This window comes from Pezoporus occidentalis, unplaced genomic scaffold (genome assembly GCF_034315485.1).
Source record: "Pezoporus occidentalis ecotype Australia unplaced genomic scaffold, CSIRO_AGI_Poc_V1 ctg148, whole genome shotgun sequence".
Classification (NCBI taxonomy): domain Eukaryota; kingdom Metazoa; phylum Chordata; class Aves; order Psittaciformes; family Psittacidae; genus Pezoporus; species Pezoporus occidentalis.
This window is the reverse complement of record NW_026913295.1, coordinates 1,938,356-1,965,661: the sequence shown is the minus strand read 5'-3', so window position 1 is coordinate 1,965,661 and position 27,306 is coordinate 1,938,356. Positions and strand designations below refer to the sequence as shown.

The following is a 27,306-nucleotide window of genomic DNA, read 5'->3' as shown; positions in this document are numbered from 1 at the left end:
TTTGGGGAGCAGATGGTGTGCCAGGAGGGGAATGCAGACTGCAGGGGACAGCTCTGCTGGCTTTTTCTCCTCCTGCCCTGCCCAAGTTCAGGGCTTTCAGTACTTTCCTGTGCTCCCTTTTCCATGTGCTCCCAGCAGATATGAGTGCTACCCTGTGACAGCATTTAGCACTATCTGACAAGGGCCAAGAGTCCTGGCACTGAATTAGCTAGCAGGCAAGAAAAGGGAAGCAAAGCACCACCCTCACAGCAGGCGCTGAAGACCCTCAACAGCCAGATGGGAGCAGCGTCTGCTCTGACAAAACGTGTCTAGAACATGGTGACCGTGGCTAAACGCACATGTGTATCCTTGCAAATCTAATGCATATATACCACAGGGAGCTCAAAAATCACTTCCTAGGAAAAGACAAGGTTCTTTTTCCTTTCTGTGCTAATGGACAAAAAGTAATATAATGGACAAATCTGTCCCATTGGGTTTGAGCATCCCCTTGCAGCTACCGTTACCCAGGCAAGCTATGCGTGGAAAGGTGATGGCCAGAGTGAGACGGGATGGGGAAGCAGCTCTTCCCAGGAGCTCCAGTGGGTGGTCATACTGGGCAGCAGCAAGGAGCTGGCACTGCTACGTGGTCCGGGAAGGCCAAGGAGGAGTCAATCAGGCAGATTGCTGTGATGAAGGTCTCAGCTCCACACACAATGGAGCACAGAGGAACAATACCAGCAACAGAGAGACAATGATGGGTGGGGAGCTGAGATAACCTAATCCCACAAAGAGAGCACCCTGCCTGGAGCCTCCCCTGTGCAGGAGAGCAATCAGCCCCACTGGCTGGGGTGAAAACCATCACAGTGAGTCAAGGGAAAGGCTCTCTAGATCATTTTACAGACTGATAGTGCCTCTAGGGTTATGGGGCTCATGGGATGCAGGCAAAGAGTCTCTTGGGATTATACAAAACATGGGATGATTAAGGGAAGAAACAAAGGTGGGGGAATGGTTCATCTGCCAGCATACAGCCAGCTGGGATCACCAACAAGCAGCACACTCAGTGTTTTCCCCTGCTACCCTTCTGCTATTAGGAAATGAAGCCATGGTGTCTTCCTACCATGGTGTCTTGAAATAACAGGATGTGGCCAGCTGGGACAAAGCTGATTTCTCAAGAGACCCAGAGCTGACGGGAGCTCAGTTTCATGTTTCTATGCCCAAGCTCTGCATGCTGCTGCAGACACTCATACCACTAGGATATGACAGGGTGACATGAGCTACTTGAGTCATAGCCCCATCCCCTCAACAGGAATTGAGTGCCCGAGGTCTGCCACAGGCTGCCATGTGCTGGCTGTCCTGGACCCACAGATTTGTCCAGGCAGGAGTTATCGCACCATGGCCTGGCAGGGTGGGAACGGGCAGGAGAGAGCAAAAGCCTGGGGATGAGGCAGTGCCATCACTCTGAAAGCTCTGGGCTGGATGAGCCCTGTGCCAGGGCAGCCTGGGGGGAAGCAGGAGCCCTCCTCCCCTCACCCTGCTCAGGAGGGATGTGCCACTGTCTCTGACATCAGCATCTGGTACAAGGCAGAGCACCAGGGCCAAGCGCTCTGAAGGGCTTTGTTGTCCTGGGGAATCAGTGACAACAGGGCTATTGTGCAGGAAACCTTGTACTGCAAGAGTCACCCCCATATGCTCAGAGAGTCACAAGGCCAGGTCAGGCCAGCTGCAGCATTACTGCTTGTCTCCAGCCTGAAATGACATGCTGTGGGGACAGATCCCCCTCTGAGTGACTGCACACCCGCAGGATGGTCAGCCCAGGAGGCAGTCAGGGATGCAGGGGCATGATGCTGGCTCCTTGGAAAGGTGACTGGAAGCACCTAAAAGAAGGAACTTCCCGCAGCCACCTAAATGCACAGTGTGTCCCCTCGCCCTGGGCTGCTGCATGGAAAAGGGGGGCAGAGGGGTCTCCCCAGCAGGCTGGAGGGCAGGCAGAGAGCTGGGCAGCACAGCTGTGTTCTGTGCTCCTTGGGCCTGGGAGTGCAGCTGGTTTGGGAGAAATGGAACATCTGGGAATAATGCCAAATGTTTCTGTATGGGGCCTCCAGCCTGCACACTGCAGGAAGGCTCTGCCTGGCTAAGTGCTCTCTCCTCTATGTGCTGACACAACACGCTCTTACCGGCCCAGGGTGAAGCCTGTGGCATACCCATGGTCACCTGCACGCAGGAACGTGTCCGCTCTCTCTGACCAGGGCCAAGAAGGACTTGAGGAGAAGGACTTGGGGGTGTTGGGTGATGAGAAGCTCCCCATGACCCAGCTTCAGTGAACGCTTGAGCCCAGAACCCCCCCATGTCCTGGGCTGCACCCCCAGAGCGTGAGCAGCAGGGTCATGGAGAGGATCCTGCCCCTCTGCTGTGCTCTGGGGAGACCCCCCCTGCAGCCCTGATCCAGCTCTGGGGCAACAGCACAAGAGGGACGTGGAGCTGATGGAGCGAGGCCAGAGGAGGCCATGGAGATGCTGTGAGGGCTGGAGCAGCTCTGCTCTGGAGCCAGGCTGAGAGAGCTGGGCTGGGTCAGCCTGGAGAAGAGAAGGCTCCTGAAGGGGAGACCTGAGAGCAGCTCCAGTGCCTGAAGGGGCTGCAGGAAACCTGGAGAGGGGCTTGGGACAAGGGATGTAGGGACAGGCCAAGGGGAATGGCTTTAACTTGCCCAAGGGGAGACTGAGATGAGCTCTTAGGCAGAAGCTCTTCCCTGGGAGGGTGCTGAGGCGCTGGCACAGGGTGCCCAGAGAAGCTGTGGCTGCCCCATCCCTGGCAGTGTTCAAGGGCAGGTTGGACACAGGGGCTTGGAGCAAGCTGCTCCAGTGGAAGGTGTCCCTGCCTGTGGCAGGGGTTGGAGCTGGAGGAGCTTTAAGGTCCCTTCCAACCCAAGCAAGGCTGGGATTCTGTGATTCTATGCAGAAGCATGGATGGCTTCATGGGATTAGATGCAATGTCAGGGTTGGATATTTCACAAGACATTGCAGTGAGCTGCAAAATGTGTGCATGACAACCTGAAGGGAGCCCCAAGCACTCTGGTCTTCATGGGGACATGCCCTACCCCATCCCAAACAATGCCACAGGGCCACCTGAAGACAAATGCGAAGCAGTAACTGCTTAAGTAGTTAAATACTTCAACAGAAAACTAGCAGAAATGAGGTGGTAAAGAAACCTGTGCCTGGCTGGCTGTGCAGCTCTTTGAGGCACACTCCTGGCTTTGTGCACAGGCTGTTCAGTGTTGTGCCACACTTCGCTTCACTCTCCTTGCCCGTAGAACAAAACCCCTCCCAGAGGCATCCCTCACCCAGGGATGGTAACACACTGCCATTGCAGGAGCTATTAGTGACAGACTCATTTGCTTTTGTGATTTGCATGGAACTGGGACAACTCCACTCGGGCGATACACAAGGTACAAAAAGAAGTTATGTGTAAAAATGAAATAGTGACAAATACACAAATCACTGTGAAAGAAAATGTTTCTCTCAATGGTACCATCTACTTGTGCAACATACCTTCATAAACGCATGCCACTTCCAAGGGGGCTCTGCCAGAGCCTGCCTTTACTCACTTCATTTCTCATACATCACTATGGCTTTTTTAACAAGCACAATTCTACTGCTGTGTTCTGCAGTTTCCCAGACACAATAAAATCTCTTTGTGAAAACAAGCCATCATTACTGTCTGTTCTTTTAGGAAGGAAGGGATTCTCCCTTAAATTATACAGACTCCCTCCACGTGCACACACAAGCATGCAGAGCAGAGCCAAAGCATAGCAACCTCCACCTCTGCTGCAGTCATCTGCCAAATATGGCTAGTTACAAAAGCATTTTGGAGCAAGTTAGTAACATGTTTGCAAGTTAGAAAAGCAAGTAAAAAGCATCATAGAGGAGTTTCTGGTCAGACCTCCAGACCTGATGGAATCCCCTTCTCAAGAAAAAGGATACCCTCAGATTGGCCAGAAAATAATCAGGGTTAGTTGTCTGAATTTATCGTGAATTAGTTTTTAGAAGACTTTAAATATCCTGTCTCTTTTAGCAAGAATGTTGCGACCAGCTCCCTGAGAACCTTATTGTAATGAACTGCATTTCTGAAAAGATACTTTTATTACAAATATTATCTCAAAATCTATGCAATTAAACCAAAATTGGAATAGTTAACTCGGATTCTGTTCCTGGCCCCAGGCCTTCAGCAAACCTATTAACGTTTTGGCATATTACAGCTACATTTTCCAGCACTTTAAAATGAAATTTGCTTCCCCCTGTTTCTGTGGTAGGTCAGGATCCCCAAATAAAGCTCCTAGCTGCTTCTGCAGGCAGCCAACATGGGAACTTCTTACTTAAAGCATCCTCAGTTCTCCTTGAATGGTGTTTCCCTGCAGAGGAAATCTGTTATGCAGCCCCCGACGTGATGCTCCCTGGATTAAATGGGCCTCCATGACCAAAACTTCAGGAACCTCAGATGCAGAGAAAACAATGAAATGGCCAAGATACAAAGTGCTGCCAGATGCACATTCCTGCGCCCTCCCTCCTAATCTCTCTCAGGCGTGGGGAATGTAACTGCTGTGGCCTGTAGCTTGCAGTAAAACACACTCAACCCACATGCGTTTTACTTTTGCTGTTGCTACAAGTCTAAATAAATGAGCAAGCAAAAATCAACCAAGGGCCGAAGGACATCCCCGTAACTTGGCAAGGCTGAAGGAGGCTGCTGGAGCCTCCACACAGAGCCAAGGCTCAAGCAAGACCCCAGACTGCGGCGGGACAGACGGACAGGACAGGCAGCCACCAGAGCATGAATGGGTGCTGGTCCAGCCGTGCAGCTGGTGTGATGGCAAGTAGGTGGCCATGCGCCCACCCCTGCTGGGGGGACAAGGTGCAAGTGTGGCACTGCCTTTGTACCCCTAGAGAGCACTGAGATGTCCCTAAAGAAAATCCTCCTTCTCCACCAGGCTTGACGACTCTGGAGGATGCTCGGGCAGGACATGCTGAGCATGACCACAAGCATCTGTGTCTGGCTGCCTTGACTGCTCCCACAGGAAGGCCTGGACAACCATGGCAGCATTGCCTGCTGGCACCAGAAGATTCTATATTAATTTACAAACTTCTTCCCATTATAGGAATGGGGAAAAAAGGGCAAATGTGACATACAGGTAATGCAGCACCATCAGTTACTTCTGAGGATGATCCTTGGTGGGCACAGCAGCAGACTCTCTACCACTGTACGAGAGCCACGCGCTCCCCTTTCCCCTCTGCAGCTTCTGCTGCTCCCAGGAAGGACCAAGCTGTTTCACATTGACCCTGGCAGCATGAAGTATTCTCTGGAGCCGCTGTCCCCCCTCTGGCACTCCTGCAAAGGGACTCTGCTCCTCCTTCTGGCCTTCCTGATCTGGAAGAGGACACCCATGTCTCTCTCCCACATGCCACCTCCCCTCGACTCTAAAGCAAGAAGTGATTTCAATAGACTGGGGGGATGCCTCTTATCTCTGACACACCACCGCTGACAGGAGAGGGTTCGTTCATGTTTGCTTCCTAACTAGCAGCATACCCTTGAGCATCTGAAAAACCTCCATTTCTTGTCCTTGCAGCTACTGCTCCCAGCCCTCCGCACGCTACAGGGAGCTCGGATCTCATTTCCCCACTTCATGTCTTACTAATGAAATGCCACAATACAAACATTTTATCTCAGAAGAATATCCAGGTCACCACACTGTGAAATTCATTTAGTCCTGAGATGGCCCATATACAGTAACACCATTTCAGCCAGCACACTGCAGACAGTGGGAAGGATCCAGAGACAAGGGATGACACAGGCAGGCCTCAAGAAATGTGCTGGGACACAGATGTCATGGCAGGGGACTCATCTGTTGGAGGTGATCAGCTATAGACAAGACAGATGCATGCAGCAAAGTGGAAAGGGCAGAAACACAGCCATGAAATAGATACTCAGCTTGGAAAACTGCAAGCACAAGAAAACAGCCCCTGAAACAGCCAATGGGAAGGAAATCCCTGGAAACAGCCATTGATGAATTCTAACTCACCCCCGGCAGTATCAGAGCATCCTCAGAAGAACACAGTGAGTGTCACTGGGTCACAGCCTCCTGCCATCTTTTCCTGGTCACTCCCCTGCCCCACTAACACTGGTTTAGAGGACATGGATAACCTGTCCATTTTAAAACAGCCATGCCTCCCTCCTTGACCCTCCATTCTCTTCTGGACTTCACTGGACTTCAAGCTCCTGACTGCATCAGAACAGCCACTTGAACTCTAGTTCTTAGAAAAATGATTGAATGGATTATTTAACAACTTTTAAGGACCCTGGGCAGACAACAGGGATGTAATTAAAAGCCTGCACCATCTCATCATGGATAGATCTGTTGAACCAATCTGCATGTGACTGAACACTAGCCCCAAGGTGGAAGTGGGGCTGTAGGTGTCAGCAGTGGTACACCCCCCTGGAGAGACAAACATCTTCCTGGGAAGGGAAACAAGAGAGCAGCCTGAGAGACATGGACCTCAGCAGCAGCTTGGTGGCAGGTTCTGAGCCTCCAATTCGAACAAACTGGTTAGTCCAGAAATGAGGAAAAAACAGAGATCTAGGAAAACCACCCTGGAAGGAAAGAGGAAAAGCTGTTTACTACAAAGCAGGAATGAGTGAGAGGGGAGTACCTCAGATACATCAACAAGCTGATGAAAAGAGGAAAGAGATGGTTTGTTTTCCTATCCATCACAGGTGGGATAAAAATGGATTTAAATTGTAGGAAAGAAGGTTCAGGATAGAGCTGATCTTGAAGCTATAGTATATCTTGGACATCCTTAAGAACAGGCCAGATAACTGTTTATAAGAAATGATGTAGGTATTATTGAGCCTTTCTTGGAGGACAGGAGTGAGCCTATGACTACAATATGAGGATACACACACGTACCCTAGGCATTTGTTTTCCATAGAATCACAGATCACAAGATCACACTATGCTGACATTCCCTCATGTGGCTTGGAATAGACACACTTGATATGAGAATGGAAATATTATTTAAAGTATGACATCATGTATTAGAAAGAAAAGAAAATCCAATGTAAGAAAATGCTACTTAGAGAAGGTCAACACTTGGAGCTGAGAGTTAAGAACTGGGGTGGGGACTATGTCATCTTTCTGATGGCATTCACAATCTAATCTTTAATAATATTATCACACATCATTTTGTTCCACAGGCCCCTGATGCTTGAGTTATGTGATTACTCAGACACTGCTTAACTCCTACCTCATTTCCATCCTCTGGGGGGAAATATATTATGAGGGTAATGGACGCAGTTGTAAGAGCAACAATTAAGATGACCACAATTGGGAATAGAGCCCTGGAGACCACTGTGACGTGGGTTTTACTTCTCCTCGATCCTGGTATTTAAGAACAAATATGAGTCATCTTACTACCACCAGCTAAACCAGGGATATCTCCTTGCAGACACCCGTTTTCAAAGGGTTGTGAAAGGCCTGGGTTCAGGTTTGTTCACCAATCATTTCTCAGCTCAGTCATGTTTGTTCCCCTTACATTCAAACAGTTCTCCATCCATAAGCCAAGTGCAAGAGAACTTTTCCAACCCACTCTGAATCATGAAGCCAGAGAGCCTTCTGCACTGATGCAGCAGGGCCTTTAAAACTGTCAGTAAAACCATGAATGTGCTTGAGTGAGAGACACAGGGTCATTGTTTCTGAGAAGACCTGCTAAAAATTAGTCAGAGGTTGACAGGCTCACAGATCCTGTGCTGTATTATTCAAAGGATTCTGCAGATCAATGACCTTGGATTAGTACTAAGCATGCTGGGCAGAACAGCCTCTGCAAACCCCTTGGGCACTGCAGCACACCCATGCTCGGCACATCTGAGGGTTTCTGTGAGTGGCTGAGCTACAGAGCTGCCCCTGTCCCCCTCCAGGCCAGCACCCAGCAAAGGCAGCATCCTGGAGACATTCAAGGCCAGGCTGGATGTGCCTCCTGACAACCTGAAGATGTCTCTGCTCATTGCAGGGGGGTTGGCACTAGGTGAGCTTTGAAGGTCCCTTCCAACCCAAACTATTCTATCTATGATCCAGCAGACTGTGCTCTCCCATCACCCTCCTCTTCTAGGCCTGTGGCACTGCCTCTGGTCTCATATAATTACCTGCACATCACTGCCTCAAAGAGGCACAGAGAAATAATTCCTGTGCTATAAGCCCTCTGTACATGAACCACTGGGAACTTCTGCATGTGAACCACAGCAGTATTTGGAATGGAGGCATTTCCAGGCCTGTGACTGCAAAACCCCTGAACCTAGGCAAAGCAAGGAAGTTCTGTTGAGTCTGCCAATTATATCACTGCTTTAGATGGGATTCTTAAGGCTATGGGATTTTTAATTCCTGTGTTTTGGTGAAAAAGGGCAGAATTCTAATTTTAATACAGACTTGACGAGAAAACAAATGGTCAGAAATTTCCCCATAGCAAGATGCTGCCCTGTGGAGAGCAGAAAGAACAGAGTATTGCAGCACAGCTTTTGGTGCAGCTAACCCAGGAGTCATGGAAGCCCCCCCTTTAAAATACCCCAAGCCCCAGGCTCCTAAGCAGTACCCTCTGTCAGGAGTTTGCCCTGCTCAGGGTACCTCACTGTCCCGTTTCCCTCCTGAAACTCCCGACAAAGCCAAGGCCATCCTCCCAGTACATCTGTGGGGCTGCACCCAGCTGCATCACTGTGTGTGGGGCTCAGGGAGGCACGGGCAGGAACAGAAGGCATTTAGTTCTTGGAAAATTGTTTTAATTCAAGCCCAAGAGCCACTTTCTGGCTTGTAAAAAAAAAAAAAAAACAACATATTTTCACCTCCCTGTTCTGCTGCACCAGCCTCGGTTATGGAGGAAGGAATGGGGAGCCGGAGCACAGCTTTGCGTTTGCAGGCAGGTCCCACCCTCCTCCTGGACACCAACCACCAGCTTTGGCCTCATGCCTAGGGAAGAAGCAGGACGATGCAGAACAGATGCTGAATTCAACTTACAGATTGATAACAACACCCCCAGGCTCCTGCTCTCTGAGTTAGCAAGAGGAAGAACAGTTTGGCAAGACATGAAAACTACATTTCAGTGTAGCTGCTTGTGGAGGCTGCCACACAGCCTGTTTAGAGGGCAAGTACAGAGCAGAGCTCACTGTGCAGAGCTGGTCAGTGCTCCTGCCTCCATGCAGCGCTGCAGACTCCACCTGAGTGAACACAGGTGCCCACAGCTGAGCTGGGGAGAAACACAAGACCCAGCTCCTTCAGCCTGGCCATCTGAAAAAGCATCAGGAGAGTCTGACTTCAGAAGCATCTCTTCCTCAGTTGGCTGTAAAGGAATCTGAGTGTTTTGTCTCTCTGAAGTAAAGATGAACTTGTTCTTCGCTGTCTGCATGTTGGATTGAGAAGTTTCTGCTACGGGACTGTCCATACTGGACCATCACAGAAGAAACAATCCTTGAAGCTTTTCCTAGAGACAAGAAGGCTGCATGGAGACCTCATAGCAGCCTGCCAGTATCTGAAGGGGGCTATAGGGATGCTGGGGAGGGACTCTTCATTAGGGACTGTAGTGACAGGACAAGGGGTAATGGGTTAAAACTTAAACAGGGGAAGTTTAGATTGGATATAAGGAAGAAGTTCTTTACTGTGAGGGTGCTGAGGCACAGGAAAGGGCTGCCCAGGGAAGTTGTGAATGCTCCATCCCTGGTGGTGTTCAAGGCCAGGCTGGACAGAGCCTTGGGTGGCATGGTTTAGTGTGAGGTGTCCCTGTGCATGGCAGGGGGGTTGGAACTTGATGATCTTAAGGTCCTTTCCAACCACAACTGTTCTATAATTCTATGATTCTATGAAGCTTATGAGAAACCTGCTATTCCCCTGGGCATCCCATGCTTTCTAAGTGCCCACAGGCAGCCTCCCCAGGGGCAGGAGGATGTTCACTGCACAGCCTGGCAGCTAACACGCTCCCTGAGGAATGGAGAAGTGTGTGCTTGACTCCACACAAAGTTAAGAGGAAACTGAAGCCACTTCCTGCACTCAAGCTGCTTGGCTGCTGCAGGGGGTTGGTGGTTAACAGCCTTCTCTCCCTGCAGCTTTGAGTTGGTGGACATCATGCACATAGAACCCTCCTGCACAGCCCCATGCCAGGCACTGCAGCTGCCAGGAGTCCTCCTCGGTCACACCAGCCCTCGGACTTGGCTTTCTCTACTGGTGAGCTTTGGGCAGCTCCTGCCAAGCATAAACCAACACTCAGTCCCCTTTGGAGAAATCAGCATCTCTTGCATCTGCTGTACAAAAGGGTCGGATGTCTGTTAGACAGTGGAGATAACCTGCTGGAGCAGCACATCTCCACCTTAGTGATGAGGTGGAGGTTGGGCTCTGGTCCCATCCCTAATGCCTTGTGGTCTGTGTGCTCAAAATACTTCACCCCTCACAACCCCAATCCCAGACAGGCAAGGGATGTGTTCAGCATCCCTGGAGACCCAACTACTGCAACCACAGGGTAGAATACCAGGGAAGGCATTGAGATGCCTCACAGCAGAGCTTTGCTCACATCCCCACTTCCAGCAGGCTCTCGTGCTCAGTGGCCCTGGAAGCTCACCCAGCAGAGAAGCCAACCCAAGAAAACAGCGAGTCCTCTGCTGCACAGAGCTGGACCAGTTGTGGAGGGAGGCTCAACAGGGTCATCAAGGGAATGCTGCTGGATGCAGATGGGCTTACAGAGGCAGAGAAGGAGTGGAGGGGAAGCCAGCCTGGTCAGCTATCCACTGTCACCATAGGTCTTCACCTGTCATAGCCTAAACATCCCTCACATTGCTGTAAATATTGCTGTGCCTGTTGCTGAACTGAAACAGCAAAAGCTCACAGGCAACCTGAGATCAGCAGGACCTGTGTGCCTGTGACATGTGTATATGTGCCACCTTCCTGTGCAGCCCCCACAGACAAGTGTCTGTCTCCCCAACCTTCACCCACGTTTCAGAGAGTGTCAGTAGTGCCGTGCTCCTCCTGCCACAGCATCTCTATGTTGTCCATCCCAAGTGCCTGTAATCAATTGGATTAAGGGAGGAAAGTTGTTCTGATAACAGAAGGAATTTCCCTTGTGAATCCTGCATAGCTGCAGGATCTCACCATGTGAAGAAAAACAAAACCTGCGTTATGTGAGGGAAATCTGGGAGATTACCCTGGCTTTGGCCTGAGTCTAATAGTCATCCTGCACACTTCAATGTATTGAATCTGTGTCTAATTAGTCATATGCTACTACACCATGGCAACACAGTTCGTGTTATTGTTCTTCAGAATAATATTGTTTAAAAATATGGAGAGCTCTAACTTTGCTGGAACTCGTGGTTGTAGTTCCTCAGACCATGCTCCTGAGAGAGGGAATCTCTGGAGCTGAAAGCCGTTCTCTCAGCGTGCTCTGAGCAAAAATAATGAATGTGACATTTCATGATCTCCTCTGAAAGAGAAAAGTCTTTAGACAGGAAACAGGGCTGAAATCAAAATTAGTGCTACAGGAACAGCTTTCAGATCTGGCTTGCTCTTTTCTGGGGTGATATATTTAACTCCTGCCACTGGAGAAATTGCCTTCCTCCTCCTGGAGCTCAAGCCAAGCAGACAGAGGAGAAAAGGAGCCAACCCTGAAGAATTTATAAACGTATGTATTTTATATATTTATAAATTTCTCACCTTGAGGATAAAGCATGGAAGCTGTCAAGGAAGACATCATCATAAATAATGGAAAAAGTTTACAACAGAGGAAACAATTGTGTCCTATGTTGCAATAATAGATGACACAATTCTGCCCCTTGGAAATATTCTGTTAAGGCAACTGAGGCAGTTACACATTACATGACAGAGAGACACATTTGCTGCTCCCGGCGGAGCAGAACAAGACATCTCAGGTGTACAGGCTGTATTGAAGGCCAAGCTGTAATCTTGCTAAAATAAAAGCACTTTTAAGGCATTTAGGTGCACTGCATTTCACGCCATAAGAATCATAGAATCACTGAATGGTTTGGGTTGGAGGGGACCTTAACATCATCCAGCTCCAACCCCTGCCACGGGCAGGGACACCTTCCACTGGAGCAGCTTGCTCCAAGCCCCTGTGTCCAACCTGCCCTTGAACACTGCCAGGGATGGGGCAGCCACAGCTTCTGTGGGCACCCTGTGCCAGCGCCTCAGCACCCTCACAGGGAAGAGCTTCTTCAGGTGAAAAGCCCCTCTGTCCAGATAGGTGAGCTCAGGAACAGTCTTGCTCCCTCAAGGCAGCAGGAAGGGGAAGGAAGCAGAGGGCTCAGCAAGTGTGGCTCTAACAGCATTGCACACGTTAGGGACACACACGCACAGAGCACTAATCAGTGCTAATAGGCATTCCGCTTGCATATTTCTGATCCTAGAGTCACAAAAGAGCCATTTCCAGAGATATTGTGCAGCTAAAAGCCATTCCATTCAGTGCAGCCAGCTTCATTCTGTATTACAAAAATCACTGTCTTTTCAGCTCTAAGTGCAGAGCCCAAGAGCTGCTGCTCTGCACAGTGCATGGCACTCTGACCAGCCCTGCTCATCCGCACCAGCACCTCTTGCATCCTGCCAAAACACTGAAAGCCGTAAGAACAAGCCTATGTACCACTAGTTCAGAATACGGGATAAGACCCATTGGCTGCGAGAGTCTGAACCTAGTGCAAAGACCACTGAGGTCAACTGAGAGAAAACTGGTGAAGCAGAAGAACCCTTCCAAGCAGGCTGTGGCAGCACACAGCTGCTGCCCAGGCCAGCCTGGCTCTTCATGCAACCCATCTGCAGGCAAACCAGCACTCTGCTGGCCCAGGAGTGCCAAGATGTGGGCATCTTCCCATGTGGCATCCATGCAAATGCTTCCTTCCCCTTTCATGCACTTCTTGGGGCTGGTGGTCTTTATCTGTGGGTTCCCTGTCCATGGAGCTCCTGTCCTGCTCCAGCAGAGTCCCACCTCTGAGATGTGGCTGGTTCCACCGCCAAACTGACAAGATGCCAGAGTGGGGATCATTAATGAGAGGTACGCTGGAAGGTACACTGTTGTGCTTGGTGCACACTGGACAGTGCAGAGCAACCACCACAGTGAATATCCTGGGAACAGTGATTCGCACCAGCTCTCCTCCTCAGCTCATCAGCACAGACAGCAAGACGCACATCAGAAGAATTTGCTGTGGCTCCATCCCTGAACTGAATTAGAGCCCACAATCGTATCTCTGGCCAGCACTGAAAAAAAAACACTTTTTTTCCTCACCAAAGATCCGTATTCAGATGTGGTAAATTGTGTTGGCCAAGAGCAGAGGAGGAAGCAGGAGTGGTGACTCCAGCAAACCCCAAGGCAGTGCAGCTGAGATAGGAACTTGGTACAGGGGCTTACTGATACAGCTTCATTTAAAAAATATTTTCCAAAAGGACCCATTGCTAATTTAAACTTCATTTCTTTTTGGAAATACCTGAAGTTCCATTCTTCATTTCCTAACAGACTGAGGCTGTTACAGCCTTCATTTGGTGCCAGTCATCGCTGTGATAATCAGCAGTTCACAGCGCCATGAGACAAGTCAGGCTCTCCTCTAAATCTTGCTATTGAAAGTGATTACTTGGCCTTGGGTAATGAATTAGTCCTATTATACAGCAGCTGGCACAGGAGAAGCAAATCTGCTGCTCAGGCAGCTCATTCCATGGGCAGGGCTGGAACTGCTCAGCTGTGTGCTGCACACAAAGCCCTCAGCAGGATTTTCAAGCTGAATTCTGCAGACAGTACACACAATTCTGTGGGACTGCAAAACACACTACATCCACGAAGTGTTTCTGGTTATTCCTTTCTGAGTTAAGCCTTTGCCCACCCCTTGGCAATATAATTCCTCTCCTGTGCAATTTCTGCATGGCACTTTGCCAAATCGTATCAAATTCAAACTATGTTAATACCTCATTCTCTGACACCCCTGGCAAACTCTGTCACTCCAAATCTCCATTTTTCTCCTCTAAACTCCTCCATACTATCCTCCATACTAATTATTCCTTCTCCCCTGAAACCAAACCCTTGCCAGCTCTTGATGCTGCCTTTTGTACGGCCAAGCCTCACTTCTGCAGCAACTGAAACTACTCGTCATGCACCAGCTTGTCATTGTAGGTTTGGCTTTGTGGCTTTGCGGCACATGGCTCGAGGAGGAGCACGTGGGCACACAGCAACTGCTGGGGTTTGTCTTGGAAACGTGAATAAAGTGCTAAAGAAGTGAATTAGAAAGGATCAGGAAAACAAAGCAGATCCATCCTGCCAATTTATAAGAACATTCTGAAAGTTCTTATAGATTCCCAGAGGGAAAAAAAAAGGCAGAATGACAGGATACACTCATAACAGTGTTACAGCCACAGTGGCATAAACTTATGTGTTAGGTGCTCTTGGGAGCGCTGGTATCGTCTGTTAGACCAACTCTCACAAGCACGCTTGTGAAAACATAACTCCTTTCTGTGAAGACTTTAAAAACAAGCAGACAAGGAGTGTGAAAGCTACTGTGCAAAATGAAACATTGCTAAGCCAGAGAGCAAAGAGGAGAAACAAAGAGTTAGTCTTGCTCAAGGCAAAAGTCAACCACAAAGGCTTGCTGTCGCTGCTCACTCCTCAAGCGGTGCAAGAAAATGAGCGTGAGAAGTGTGTTGTAAACATATGCAAGTCATACATGAATTTTTATGCAAGTAGTTTATGAATCTTAAGCCTGAAGAGTTTCAGTAAGTCCTCATTGAATAGATAATATCACAGCAAACAACTTGCACTGGTGATAAATGCAATATATTACATACAGAGGTAATAACTGGAATCCTACAGGTTTTTTTCATAGAATCATAGACTGGTTGGGGTTGGATAGGACCTTAAGATCATCCAGTTTGAATCCCCCTGCCATGGGCAGGGACGCCTTACACCAGACCATGTCACCCAAGGCCCTGTTCAATCTGGGATGGGGTGTTTACCACTTCTCTGGGCAGCCTGTGCCAGCGCCACACCACCCTCACAGTAAAGAACATCTTCCTTGTATCTAACGTGAACTTCCCCTCTTTCAGTTTAAACCCCTTGTCCTGTCACTACAGTCCCTGATGAAGAGTCCCTCCTTGGCATCCTTGTAGCCATCTTGAGATACTGGAAACAGCTCTGAGATCTCCACGCAGCTTCTCTTCTCCAGGTCTTCACAAGAGTTCTTATTTATCTTTTACTGAGTTTTTTCCCCTCCATGGAATACCAGCTGACAGGGCAGAAGAGAGAAGTGTACAACTGATCAACATGGGCACATGAAGTGATAGCACACCAACCAGTCAATGTTGAAATTCTTTCCTCCCTAGCATATACCCTAGGAACTGCAGTAGCAGAGGTGCAGAGGGCTATCACAATCTGCCATAGAGCTGGGAAAGCCCTGGGAGATCTGTGCAGTAAATAAATTTGCTGTTCAGACCAACACTGGAAGACCACAGTGCTTTTGATGCCAGCATCACAGTGGGAATGTGTGGCTCAAGAACAGTCTGGAGAGTCTACTCTTACTAACATGGAAGAAGTGCATCCATGGCATCACCCTTCTGGAATTTGCCAGCCAAAAAGCAAACCATATATGTACTAGGCTAATACGTTGTGGTCCAGGAAAGTGGTCTGTGTGAAAGGTGGGGAGCTGGTTGAGTGCCTGCACCCCAAGTCACTTTTCCAGAAGGTGACCTGCCACTAGTGGAGTCCTCCAGGGATTGATGTTGGGCCCAACGCTGCTCAATGTCTTCATAAATGATCTGGAAGATGGGACCAAGTTTGCCAATGATACCAGACTGAGTGTGGAAGTGGACATTTTGGAAGGGAGAGCCACCCTGCAGGAAGACAGGGTAGGCTGTAAGAGTGGGCTAACAAGAACCATATGAAGTTCAACAGGGACAAGTGTAAGGTCTTGCACCTGGGTAAACCCAATACAAGAGTGCAACACGGGCTGGGGAGCAGCTCCCTGGAAAGGGGACTGGGGGTCCCGGTGGACAAGCTCAACAGGAGCAAAGAATGTGCTGCTGCAGCAAAGAAAGCCAACAGGGTGCTGGGGAACATCAACAAGGGCATCACCAGCAGAGATAAAGACATCATTGTCCACTTCACTCAGCTCTTTTCAGGCCACACCTGGAATACTCTGTTCAGTTTTGGTCCCTGCTGTACAAAAAAGATGTGGATGGGCTGGAGAGGGTCCAGAGAAGGAACACAAAGATAGTCCAAGGACTGGGAAGCCATGTGAGGAAAGGCTGAGAGAGCTGGGTTTGTTCAGTCCTGAGAAAAGAAGGCTCAGGGAAGACCTTATCACTCTGTTCCAGTATTTAAAGGGTGTCTACAAAGAGGATGGAGACTCCATTTTTACAAGGACTTACATGGAAAAGCCAAGAGTTAATGGGTACGAGTTAATCCTGGTGAAATTCTGGTTGGACACATGAAGAAAATTTCTACAATGAGAATAATCAGCTATGGGAATAATCTCCCCAGGGAAGTGGTGGATTCCTCAATGTTAGATGCTTTTAAGATTCAGCTGGACAGGATGCTGGGACTTCTAATCTAAAATGTGCTTTTGCCATGACAGGTTGGACCGCATGATCCTTGAGGTCCCTTCCAACTTGGCTCACTATGATTCAAAGCACCACAGCAGGCAGAGTATTCCAGCAAGTCTGTAGCCCATGGAGCATCTCCTGCTCTCACTCTCAACCAAAACAAGAGCACTTCTGCTGCTATGGCAAGTATGTGAGGGGCTCTTGCGGGCCCAGCCCTCTCCCATACCTGACCCCACGCTGCATGGTGCAAATCTGGAGAACTGATAACCCGGTTTTCCTGACACATACCAGCCCTTAGCATGAGGGCCTCTTAATAGGTAATGTTTTACACAGTGGCATGACATGAAGAATTCCAAGTACACTAAAGGATACTTATATTTTTCAAGACAAACACTTGTTGAAGCACTCTGGTCTTGAAAAACAGTGGCTGAACAAACTGTTGCTCTTGATTTGACGCTGTTCTGCACTTTTAAGTGGATCATACCAATAAAAAGGGGTGCGACATGTAATTAAATACAGCCAGTGACACTTCACGCCGACGTGAACTGATGACAGTGTCAGAGCAGAGTGGGGACCATCAAGTCCATTATGCTTTCTTCAGATATCCCCAGGTCCTCCTTCCCTGCCTGCAAATGTGGAACCATGCACGGTTACTGGAAATGTGCACAGCAGGCAGCAGCCACCGTCACACAGCCCAAGCTTTTGGGATGCTTCCAGCAAATCTGCCATGTGTGCACAGTAAGTGAGGCACATCCCGTAAGTGCTGGATTCTGGAGAAAAAAAATGCAAAGAATAAGTGCTCCTGGGAAGTGTCAGAAATCAAAGACAGAAATATCAGTGCCTTATGTCAAATATTCCAAGGCACAAGTTAGCTCAGCAGGCTGGCTCCCATGCTCTTCCCATGCTGCCAACAGCATGAACACATGCAACAGAAGAAATAGCACACTTGCTGCCCTGAGTTATAGCATGGCCAGTGAAAACAACTTCAACAGTCCCAAGTATTTCCAAAGAGATATGAACAGCAATGCTGGAGCACCACATACTCGCTCCTGTTATTGTTGGACTTCTCCAAAAGAAGAATGCAATCTTTGGGATTGCACTTCTGTCAGTTGTCAGTAAAACAGTGAAAACAAGTCCTGATTATATAACACAGAACCAGAGTTTATTACTGATAATAATGTGCTCCATGGGACATAAGCAACTGTGCAAGATAAGGAATCATGGGGTATAAAACCAAGGATTAATCTGCTTATTTAAATGACCAGTTAATTCTACCTGGTCATTTATTATCACACTGGAAGATGTGAAATATGTAGTGAAAACCAAACCCCACCAAATCTACCTTCTGGTCTTGGTTTCAGGACTAAATTATCTCAACAAAAGAGTGTGAGATAACAAACTCCAAGGATGTAGAAGAACCTACTAAGAAAGCAAAGCACTGTTGCTGCATGCAGGAGGTACCAATGTATAAAGACCCCAGGCTGCAGGTACTCACAGCGAGATACTTTCCATACACAGCCTTCTTCTTCTTGGTTCAGTCATCAAGAAAAGCTCTCGTTGCAATAGCTACTAACATCTCTCTTCCAAGTGTATGGCCCACATTATATGGCTTGAATGACACCAGAGAGCAGCTCCAGGAGCTGCTTATCCAGCTCTCACTGTGGCAGCACCCAGCACAGCCATCACTGGCTACAGTACTGCTCATTTCTGACAAAATATTTTGGAGCTTTTCTTGGGCAAGATACACTCCATCACTAATGAAGAAAGAGAAATGTAAACTTTTTTTTTTTTTCCTCTGTAAAAATAGGGTTTCATCACAATCTTGTTTCACATAAATGTTCGGAGTTGAATTTTGTCATTAAATGGAATTCTCCTTGCTTGACAGCTGGCAGGTTCTAGTTTCTCCTTAAGCACTCTGTCTCCTTGGATCCTGATAGCTTACAACAAGATATAGTTTGGCACAGAAATCCTCTACACAATCTCTGCTATTAAAAAACAAATTACAGACATCATAATTTCTATAAATTCCTTTCATACTTTTTTCTCTATGATTATCTAGGCACAAAGAATCCTAGAATCATGGAATGGCTTGGGTTGGAAAGGACCTTGAGATCACCCAGTTCCAACCCCTGCCACAGGCAGGGACACCTTCCACTAGACCAGGCTGCTTCAAGCCCCGTCCAACCTGGCCTTGAACACGGCCAGGGATGGGGCAGCCACAGCTTCTCTGGGCAGCCTATGCCAGTGTCTCACCATCCTCACAGGGAAGAGCTTCTGCCTTAGATTCGACCTAAGTCTCCACTGTTTAAGTTTGAAACCATTACCCATTTTCCTATCACTACAGTCCCTGATGAATGAAGCAGTTCACTCCATGCCTCTTGCAGCTGAATGTGCCGCAGTGTCCAGCCTCAGCCATTGGCACATTTCAATGTCCATGTGGGAGATGTCATAGGTTGGGTTCAGTGAGGTGAGTTACCTCCTCCCCACAAATATTACACAGCAGTGGAAGTGATGTATAATACTGCCTGATGCCTGCAAGAACTGCCTCTTTACCTCCAAAGTGCTTCCTGGGTCTGGTAAATCAAGCTGTGGAAAGCACAGACCAGCTCAGTGGCAGCTCTCAGTCCTACTCAGTCCAGCTTGCTCAGTCAGATTCCAGAGCCACCTCCATCCATGCTGGAAGTACACACTGTGCTTCATACAGAGACTTACATCTGTGGGATGACTGAAGCTATAAAAAGTGCTGACAATTTTCAGCAAATCTGCATGTGTTGCTACTGCTGCTGCTTATATAAGTGATTTTGAGCTAACCACAAATACAAACCGCTACGCTCAAAATAGATTTTCAAACAAACTGCTTGCAAACGTGACTGAGCGACACATCTCCCCACCCCTCTGAAAACCACTTGTCTAGGAAAGGCAGACGCAACAGCCAGTGTTTCCCCAGAGGGTCCTGTGCAAAGCAGTGCTTGGAGCACCTACCCCAGAGGTCTAACACCACCTTGCCTTCCTGACACCTATGCTGCCCTGCACCAATAAAGTGTGCAACAAAGTGGGACACTCCTGAGACTTGTCCCAGGTTGCTCTCAGGTCTGGAGCTCTGTAGATCTTTCTACATCTTGGTATCGTCATCCCAAGCACGCTTGATGCAGATGGGGTGAGGAGGCACTCAGCCTTCAAGTGTTAAGAAATCCCTTGCCGTAGCACCCACGACATTCCATTTGCTCTATACCTGTGTTCACCATTGCAATGCTGGCTTGAAGGACACCTCATCATCCATGTCTGCACAGGTTCCTCTTTGCACTAGGCTGGGAAGGGCAATTGCTTAACCTGGGACTGCAACAGTCTGGTACAGAAGTCCCCTGTATGGCTCCACTCAAAATAGTCAAAAGGTCAAGCAAAATACAAAAGCATGAAGGAGGAAATGGTCAGAAGATACAGCTGCTAGTCCCTGACTTTCAGGTCTCATGGCTAACATAGCCATAAATCATCAAAGGAGGGGTGAAGGTTGAAATTGATTGTGGTCTTCTCAATGGAATATGGATCACAAGCAACAACATCCCTCTTTTCCCAAGCCCCTGAGTTTGCAGAAGGGTGTTGCTTGCTCATAGATCAAGCTCAGTCAAGACAAAACCATACAAATTTGGGGTCAGTGGATTCTCATGTTCAATAAATACTGGGTCTGTTTCTCCATTAACCTACTATCTCCAAGAGCACAGGAGTATAAAAAACAGTACTTGGCTTCCCAGCACAAGGAAGACAAGGACATACTGGAGACAGTCCAGCAATGGGCCACAATGATGATTAAGAGGTTGGAGCATCTGCCATACAAGGAAGGGCTGAAAGAACTGGGACTGTTTAGCATCAAGAAAGAAGGCTTGAGAGGGGTGTTATCAATGTGTATGAAAAATGGGGGGGGGGAACAGGACGGGACGGACAACACACAGTGAAAGAAGCAGAGACAGACTGTTCTTAGTGACATCCAGCGAAAGGATGAGATGCGATGGGCACAAATTAAAATACAGGAAATCCCTTTAAACAAAACAGAAAACTGTGAGCATAGTCAAACACTGGAACAGATTGCCCAGAAAGGCTGCGGAGTATCCATCACTGCACACATTCAAAACCTGACCACACATGGCCAGGGAAGCTGGACTAGCTGATCTCCAGAAGTCCCTTCCAAGTCAAGCTTTTCTGTGAATTAGGCAACAACAGCCTCCCCTACTGCGGCCCACCAGCCTGACCCTGGGGATCTCATCTGGAACCCCACCACAGAGCTAATACCCTCCCTTGCTCACTTTGCTCTCTGCTTCTGATAGCCTGTCTTTTGGTTTATGCTATCCCTTTTGCTCTATGACAACTGTATCCTCTCCAAAGCTCAGAAACATGCTTGTTTCTAGCTTACCCTCACCACACACTCTTCCAGTCCTTCTCCGGCTCTCCCTGTTTCTATCACTGTCATTAGCAGGAAACTCCAACCTGTTGTCTTCTAACCCACCACTGCGGGCTTGCAGCAACCACAGGAGCAGGAACCAAAGGATGCCAAACACGTTTACCTCTTTACCTCCCTACGTCTCTATTGTCCCACATTTACTACAGTTTTGATCTTTCTTTGATCTTCTGTGATGAATGAACTGAAACCAAATTTTTGCTAGCAACAGACCTCAGGAGGCAAAAGCAGCAAACCCTCAGGAGTGCTCATCTCTAGCACTGGAGTTCATTTCCACAAGTCACCTTGTGGTTTTCTCAGAGCTGTCCAACTCCACATTTGCCATTAAAACCTGCTCTGGGCAATCACCAACCATGGCTACCACTCAGTGTGAGTGCAGATCAGGAGGAAGAGCCTGCCCTCTCCATAGCTCCTGGATGAACCAGCTAGAGCCATGTGGCAGCATGCGGGTGATAGGTTGCTGGCAGCTCCACAGCCCGCCTGCCTGTGAAGAGACAGACGCAGGTGCTGTTGGTGGAGCACAGTTCCTCCCAAGGCAGAGACAGCATCAGGAACAGTCCCTTCTTCTTTCAGCAGGAATCAGCACGGTGCAGACTGGCTGCTAAACTAACTGCACAAGGGTGGGAGAGCTCCTCTCTCAGCTACTGCCCTTCATACCTTCTTCCCTTTCAGCTCAGGACCAAAGCTCATTGCAGACTTCAGAGCAGCACTACAGGAGATTTCAGTGTTGGTGAATGTGAGGTCATATGAGTGAGAGATTCCAGCCTGCCTATCTATACACGGTGGCAGGCTTAAGTCACAAAGAATTCAGAAGAAGGTCATCTCCCTTTGGTAGCACACAGCCACCTGACAGACTTTGTTGTGAGAAGCAAGGGTGTGTGCCATGCAGGGCAAACCCTGCCAGGCCTGGCACGCCTTGGACAATGTCATGAGCCACATTCAGTCACTGCTGTGGCAGAAAATGCAGCCAACTCCATTGTCCATTGGGACAATGAGGTACAGGGCTCCAGAGAGAAGAGCACAGGCACCTGCTAGAGCAGACTGGGCATGGGAAAAGGAGGGCAGGAATAACATCTTCCTCTTTCAACAGCAGCATGTAGTTAACTTCAGCTTGGAACATAACACTGAACCTCGCCAAAATTTGCAGGGCCAGGGCCACCCAAAGCCAATGTAAGAGCTAGTTGATACTGAAAGGAGAATCATGTTCATGGCTCCATCCCCACTATCATCACCTCCCTGGTGCCAGCTCCAGTGTCCGTGTGGTTGGCCTTGGATCAGAGAACAGAGAAGACAGTATTTCTAGCCTGGTGTCTTTCAGTTAGATCAGGTCCCTGAGCAAGTAGCTGCATACCTGCACATAAGGGAAAGGCCACCTGCACAGAGCCAGGAGAGACACATGCATATCTTAACAACTTCTTCTCACACATCTATTCTGTGTTCCTGTGTTCCCATAGATTTGGTTAAATTGGTTAATTAGCCCTTATTTGACATAATTATTAACTCTGGCTCATAGTCCTTATCAGGCATGACCTCTGGAGAGAATGAAATCATGGCAGAGTGAACACCACTAGGCACTTGTTGTCCTTCGTGCCTTCTTTCCAAAGGTTTGCTCAAGAGAAAGGAGGCTGGTCTGTCTGGACAACTGGTCTGCAGAGACGTTTTCAGTGGTGCATGAGCCGAGGGTCAGAAGTGCACATGTGGGAGGCTCAGGCACCCATCTGAGCACAGTGCAACTCCTATAGGAAAAGAGTTTCCAAGAAGGAGATGATACGAGAGCAAAGTTACAGTGCACGCAGAAATCTCCCACTGCCTTTGCCAAGCAGAGTTTGTCCCATCTCATGATACATTTTGCCTCAAACAGTTCCTAAATTCCTGGCTAGGTGTGTAAATACCTAGCAATGTGTGAAACCACAAACATCCACGTATCTCAGGAAATGATCTTGTAGGTGGCAAACCTGACAAACAAAAGGACTCCCACATTCTTAAGCTATCCAAAAAATCCCAAGTGCTTCAGTGGCATAGAAAAGTCTCTGGCCCCACTCTTGTAGCACCAGGTGGGGAAATTCTGCTTCTACTTTCCCATCTTTCCAGGTAAATATGAGAAACACAACCCGAATGGAAACATCACAGCTTTTTTAATTCATTTGGACTAGAGAAACCAAAAGGCAATGCCAGCTCTATAGGCCAAATGTCCTTTTGCACAGAACCCTTCACTCACAGGACATGGCTCCGTGAGGGGGGCCTGGTTCCGCTCAGGGCTATGTTTCCTGCCACTCTGCATTCCCCAGAGACTGTGCATGGAAAACCTGGAGTGGGTAGTGCCTGCCTTGCATGTAAGCACAGCAGGTTGCCTGATTCCCCTTAGAATCCTGGAGGACAAACAGAGGCTGACGCATGAAACTCTGTGCTGCTAACCACTTCGGCCCAGTCACCACAGGGACACTGGGAGACAGTTCCCATATGCACATCCCAGGTTAAGTTCTAAATGTCACCAGGCCATGGTCAGTGAGGGAAGGACTGATGGGCTCACGGCAGGTTCTTGCTTTGGTGCATGAGATGCTTCATATCTCACTTTCAGAAATGCAGAGGTTGTGAAGACACTCCTCATGGACATCTATTTTATACTTGCATTGTGTCTTGTCTGCATAGGAGAGATAGCAAGCAAGTTCAAGCAGTCCTGAGGCGGAAATACAACTGTTGCCATAGCTGTCATGGCCCTGAAAAGACCTGAAACAAACAGCTCCTCAGCATCCTGACAAAAGGTCAGGCACAAGGCAGAGTCTGGGCAGTGATTTTGCTTTTGAGTCTGGGCATCTGACTGTGCCTCTGCTGGGGCTCTCTGGGGTGATGCCACACACAGTGCAGCAAGGTACCTCCAGCCAGCTGGGGAACTACCTGAGTTACTTCTTCCACAGTATGAAGCCAAAAGATGTTCAGTGGGAAGAGAGAGGAGAGAGAGAAAAAGGAGGAACTTGCCCAGCATCTGGCCCACGTGTACGACTGACCCCTCAACCACTGATTTCTGCTGCTGTTGTCCAGAGGAGCCCGCAGCTCGCTGTGCAGCCTGAACCCTGACACCGAGACTGAGGGAACCGAAGGCTCCTGCTGCCGGAGCGGGGCCAGGCTGGCTGCTCCTTCCCCGAGTGCCGCACGCCCGTACCAACACCCAGCACACTCCAGCGCTGGGGTGGCCGGGGCAGGCGGAGCGATGCCGCCGTGTGCCCCCGACAGCACCCCCGGTTTGCAGCCGCGCGTTTCCCACAGCGCTGCCGGCACCCACCGGCACCAGCGGCACCCGCTGCCGGGCAGCCCAGGGCCGTGCCCGGCCGGAGGAGCACGGGGCGCTCCGGGACGGGTGCTGCCCCCGCTGCGCCCCGGACCGGCCCCAACCCCCCCACCCCGCATCGCCGTTCCCTCCGCCCGATTGGCGCTTCCCCGGCCCCGCTCCTACCTCCAGGAGCTGCACGTAGCTGGCCGGGAACCAGCCTCGCAGCCCGTCCTCCTTCTGCCCTTCCCACCAGCCGCCGTCCGGCACCTGCAGCACCGTGATCAGCTCCCCCGCCGCGAAGCGCAGGCCCTGCCGGTGCCGCTCCCCGGAGAACGGGTACAGCGTCTGGCAGCGCGACCCCGACATCCTGCCAGGGTACGCGGCCAACCCGGCTCCGGCTCCGGCCCCGGCCTCGGCCGCCGCGCAGGGCTGCGGGAGGGACCGCGATGGCCGCGCCCCTCTCCCGCCCCGCTCCGCTCCGGGGGCGCGGCGGGAGCCGAGCGCGGGCGGCGGGAGCGGGATCGGGATCGGGATCGGAGCGGGGCAGCCCCGGCGCCGGGCGCCCACGGGCACCGCCGGGGCGGGGCGGGGAGGGGCGAGGTGAGGGGAGGAAGGGCGGGGGAGAGGAGGAGGAGGATGAGAAGAGGCCGTCGGGTGCGTAGCTCCGCGTGTGATACTTGCGCCGGCGGGACAACGGGAGGCCGTGTGTGACCCTGAGGGGAGACACGTGTGCGTGAGTGCACGAGAAGCACCGTGTGCGTGTGAGACACCGGGGAGAGCGGTACAGAGGGTGTGAGAGCCACCCAGTGTGGGAGACAGGCACTGAGTGACCATGCTACCCACCAGCGGGTTTGGGAGGTACCCGCGTGTGTGAGAGGCGGTGTGACACAGAGACACCCACGTGTGTCTGTGAAAGGCACCACGTGAGATGCTGTGTGTGACCCCCGTGTGGGTGTGCAACACCCATGCGTGTGAGAGACAGGGTGTGACCCGCCGTGTGTGCCTGGAAGAGCTGCCTGTGTGATTCCGTGTGTCTGAGACAATGCGTGCACCTTCAGAGCCGCCTGTACTTGTGTATGTGTGAGACATCTCTGCATGTCTGAGACACTGTGTGGCATCCTTGACACAGACCCAAGCATGTGAAATCTATCTTGCCTGAAAGATGCCATGTGACATGCCCAAGCATGTATGAAACATAAATGTGTGTGATATAGTCTCAAGTGCACATATGTCTGCAACACTCAGCTGAGTGCACAACTTGCTCCACGTGTGCATGTCTGACTGCAGCATGTGTGTGGATTGCATGTGTGTGAGACATCTCTGTGTATGTGACACCCTGGTCTGTGTGTATGTGAGAGATGCACCATGTGTGTGGGACATGTTATATGTGTCACACTCCTGCATGTGTGTATGCGAGACACCTCCGTGAGTTTTGTGTATGAACACCCACTATATTTGCACAACCTGTTCTGGGTGTGCAGGCCTGACTTGCTCTGCAGCACGGGTGTGACTCTGTGTGTGTAAAACACATCTGCCTTTGTGCACACAGGTGTGTGTGCACACTTGAGCCACCCTACGTATGTAATGCATACCATGCATGCCTGCCTGTACATGTACGAGAATGGTGTGGATGTGTGTGTGAAGCCCAGGCATAGATGTATTTGGACTTGCTGCAGGGTGGGCTGTCTGATAAACAGTGTGTGTTTGTGCGTGCATGGGGGTGTGAGAGGATGTGCACACACACACAGAGCGCTTGAGAGCTCCTGGTATGCACAGGGGTACTTGACAGGCAGGGCACACATACCTGTGGGATTCTGTGCTACATACACCTAGTCTGTCGCTTAAGGGATACATATGTGTGAGCTTGAGTATGTGAGAAACTCAAGTATGAAACTCAGCCTTGTATGACAGTGGATGTATGTTTGCTTGTACAGGAGACACCTGTGTGCATGTGACTCACCTGTGAGTGTGACTTACTGGGATGCATGTTCACACACACCTTGAGGCTGAGCTCTGTGTGTGTCCCACCATGTTTGTGTGCCTGTGGCTCCCCTGAAAGGGTGAGACACTCCTACAGAAGATGGACTTCTGTGTGTGCCAATGGGACAGCCTTGTGAGATCGTGAGACCCAGCTCTCTGTGTGTGTGACTGTTGTTTGTGTGTGTGTGGCTGTGTACACCAGTGTGGCTGTGTGTTTGTGTGTAAGCTGGCTGTGTGTGTGGCTGTGTGTTTGTGTGTAAGCTGGCTGTGTGTGGCTGTGTGTTTGTGTGTAAGCTGGCTGTGTGTGGCTGTGTGTTTGTGTGTAAGCTGGCTGTGTGTGTGGCTGTGTACACCAGTGTGGCTGTGTGTTTGTGTGTAAGCTGGCTGTGTGTGTGGTTGTGTGTAAGCTGGCTGTGTGTGTGGCTGTGTGTGTGTAAGCTGGCTGTGTGTGTGGCTGTGTACACCAGTGTGGCTGTGTGGTTGTGTGTAAGCTGGCTGTGTGTGTGGCTGTGTACACCAGTGTGGCTGTGTGTTTGTGTGTAAGCTGGCTGTGTGTGTCTGTGTACACCAGTGTGGCTGTGTGGTTGTGTGTAAGCTGGCTGTGTGTGTGGCTGTGTGTGTGTAAGCTGGCTGTGTGTGTGGCTGTGTACACCAGTGCATGACAGACTCCCTCCAGAGTGCCTGTAAGAATCCATGATTGGTGAACTCACTGCACCACTGGCATGTACCAGGGTCTCAACCATGTTTCTGCAACCTGCTGCATCATGATCTACATGTGTGGCACCCATCAGTAGTACTTGTGGCTCATGCTGTGTGTGCCAGCATGTGTGTGGAAGGGATGAAGCAAAAGGAGCTGGATCTGCCTGACAAGTACCCCAGAGCCGTATCCAGGCTGCTACCCTGCATGTGTTGTAGTCAGTTGGTGGAGAGGGCAAAGGAGGACACAGACCTGCTGCTGTGTTCAGACACCAGTGAGACACGGAGGTTCTTTTCCCCACTGATGGGAGCAGTCACACCCAGTGGACTTGTCCA

General features: G+C 49.8%; 1 protein-coding gene across 2 annotated transcripts in view; it reads right to left on the bottom strand.

Annotated features, from left to right (window-relative positions):
• The window catches only part of GAS7 (growth arrest specific 7), a 96,656-nt gene extending 71,818 nt beyond the window's left edge, over positions 1-24,838 (bottom strand). For both annotated transcript variants that reach the window (XM_062610591.1, XM_062610592.1), the window contains exon 1: positions 24,478-24,838. In XM_062610591.1, the coding sequence (XP_062466575.1) occupies positions 24,478-24,660 (183 nt within the window). In that variant the 5' untranslated portion in view covers positions 24,661-24,838. The remainder of the gene's footprint in view (positions 1-24,477) is intronic.
• Between the last annotated feature and the right edge of the window lie 2,468 nt (positions 24,839-27,306).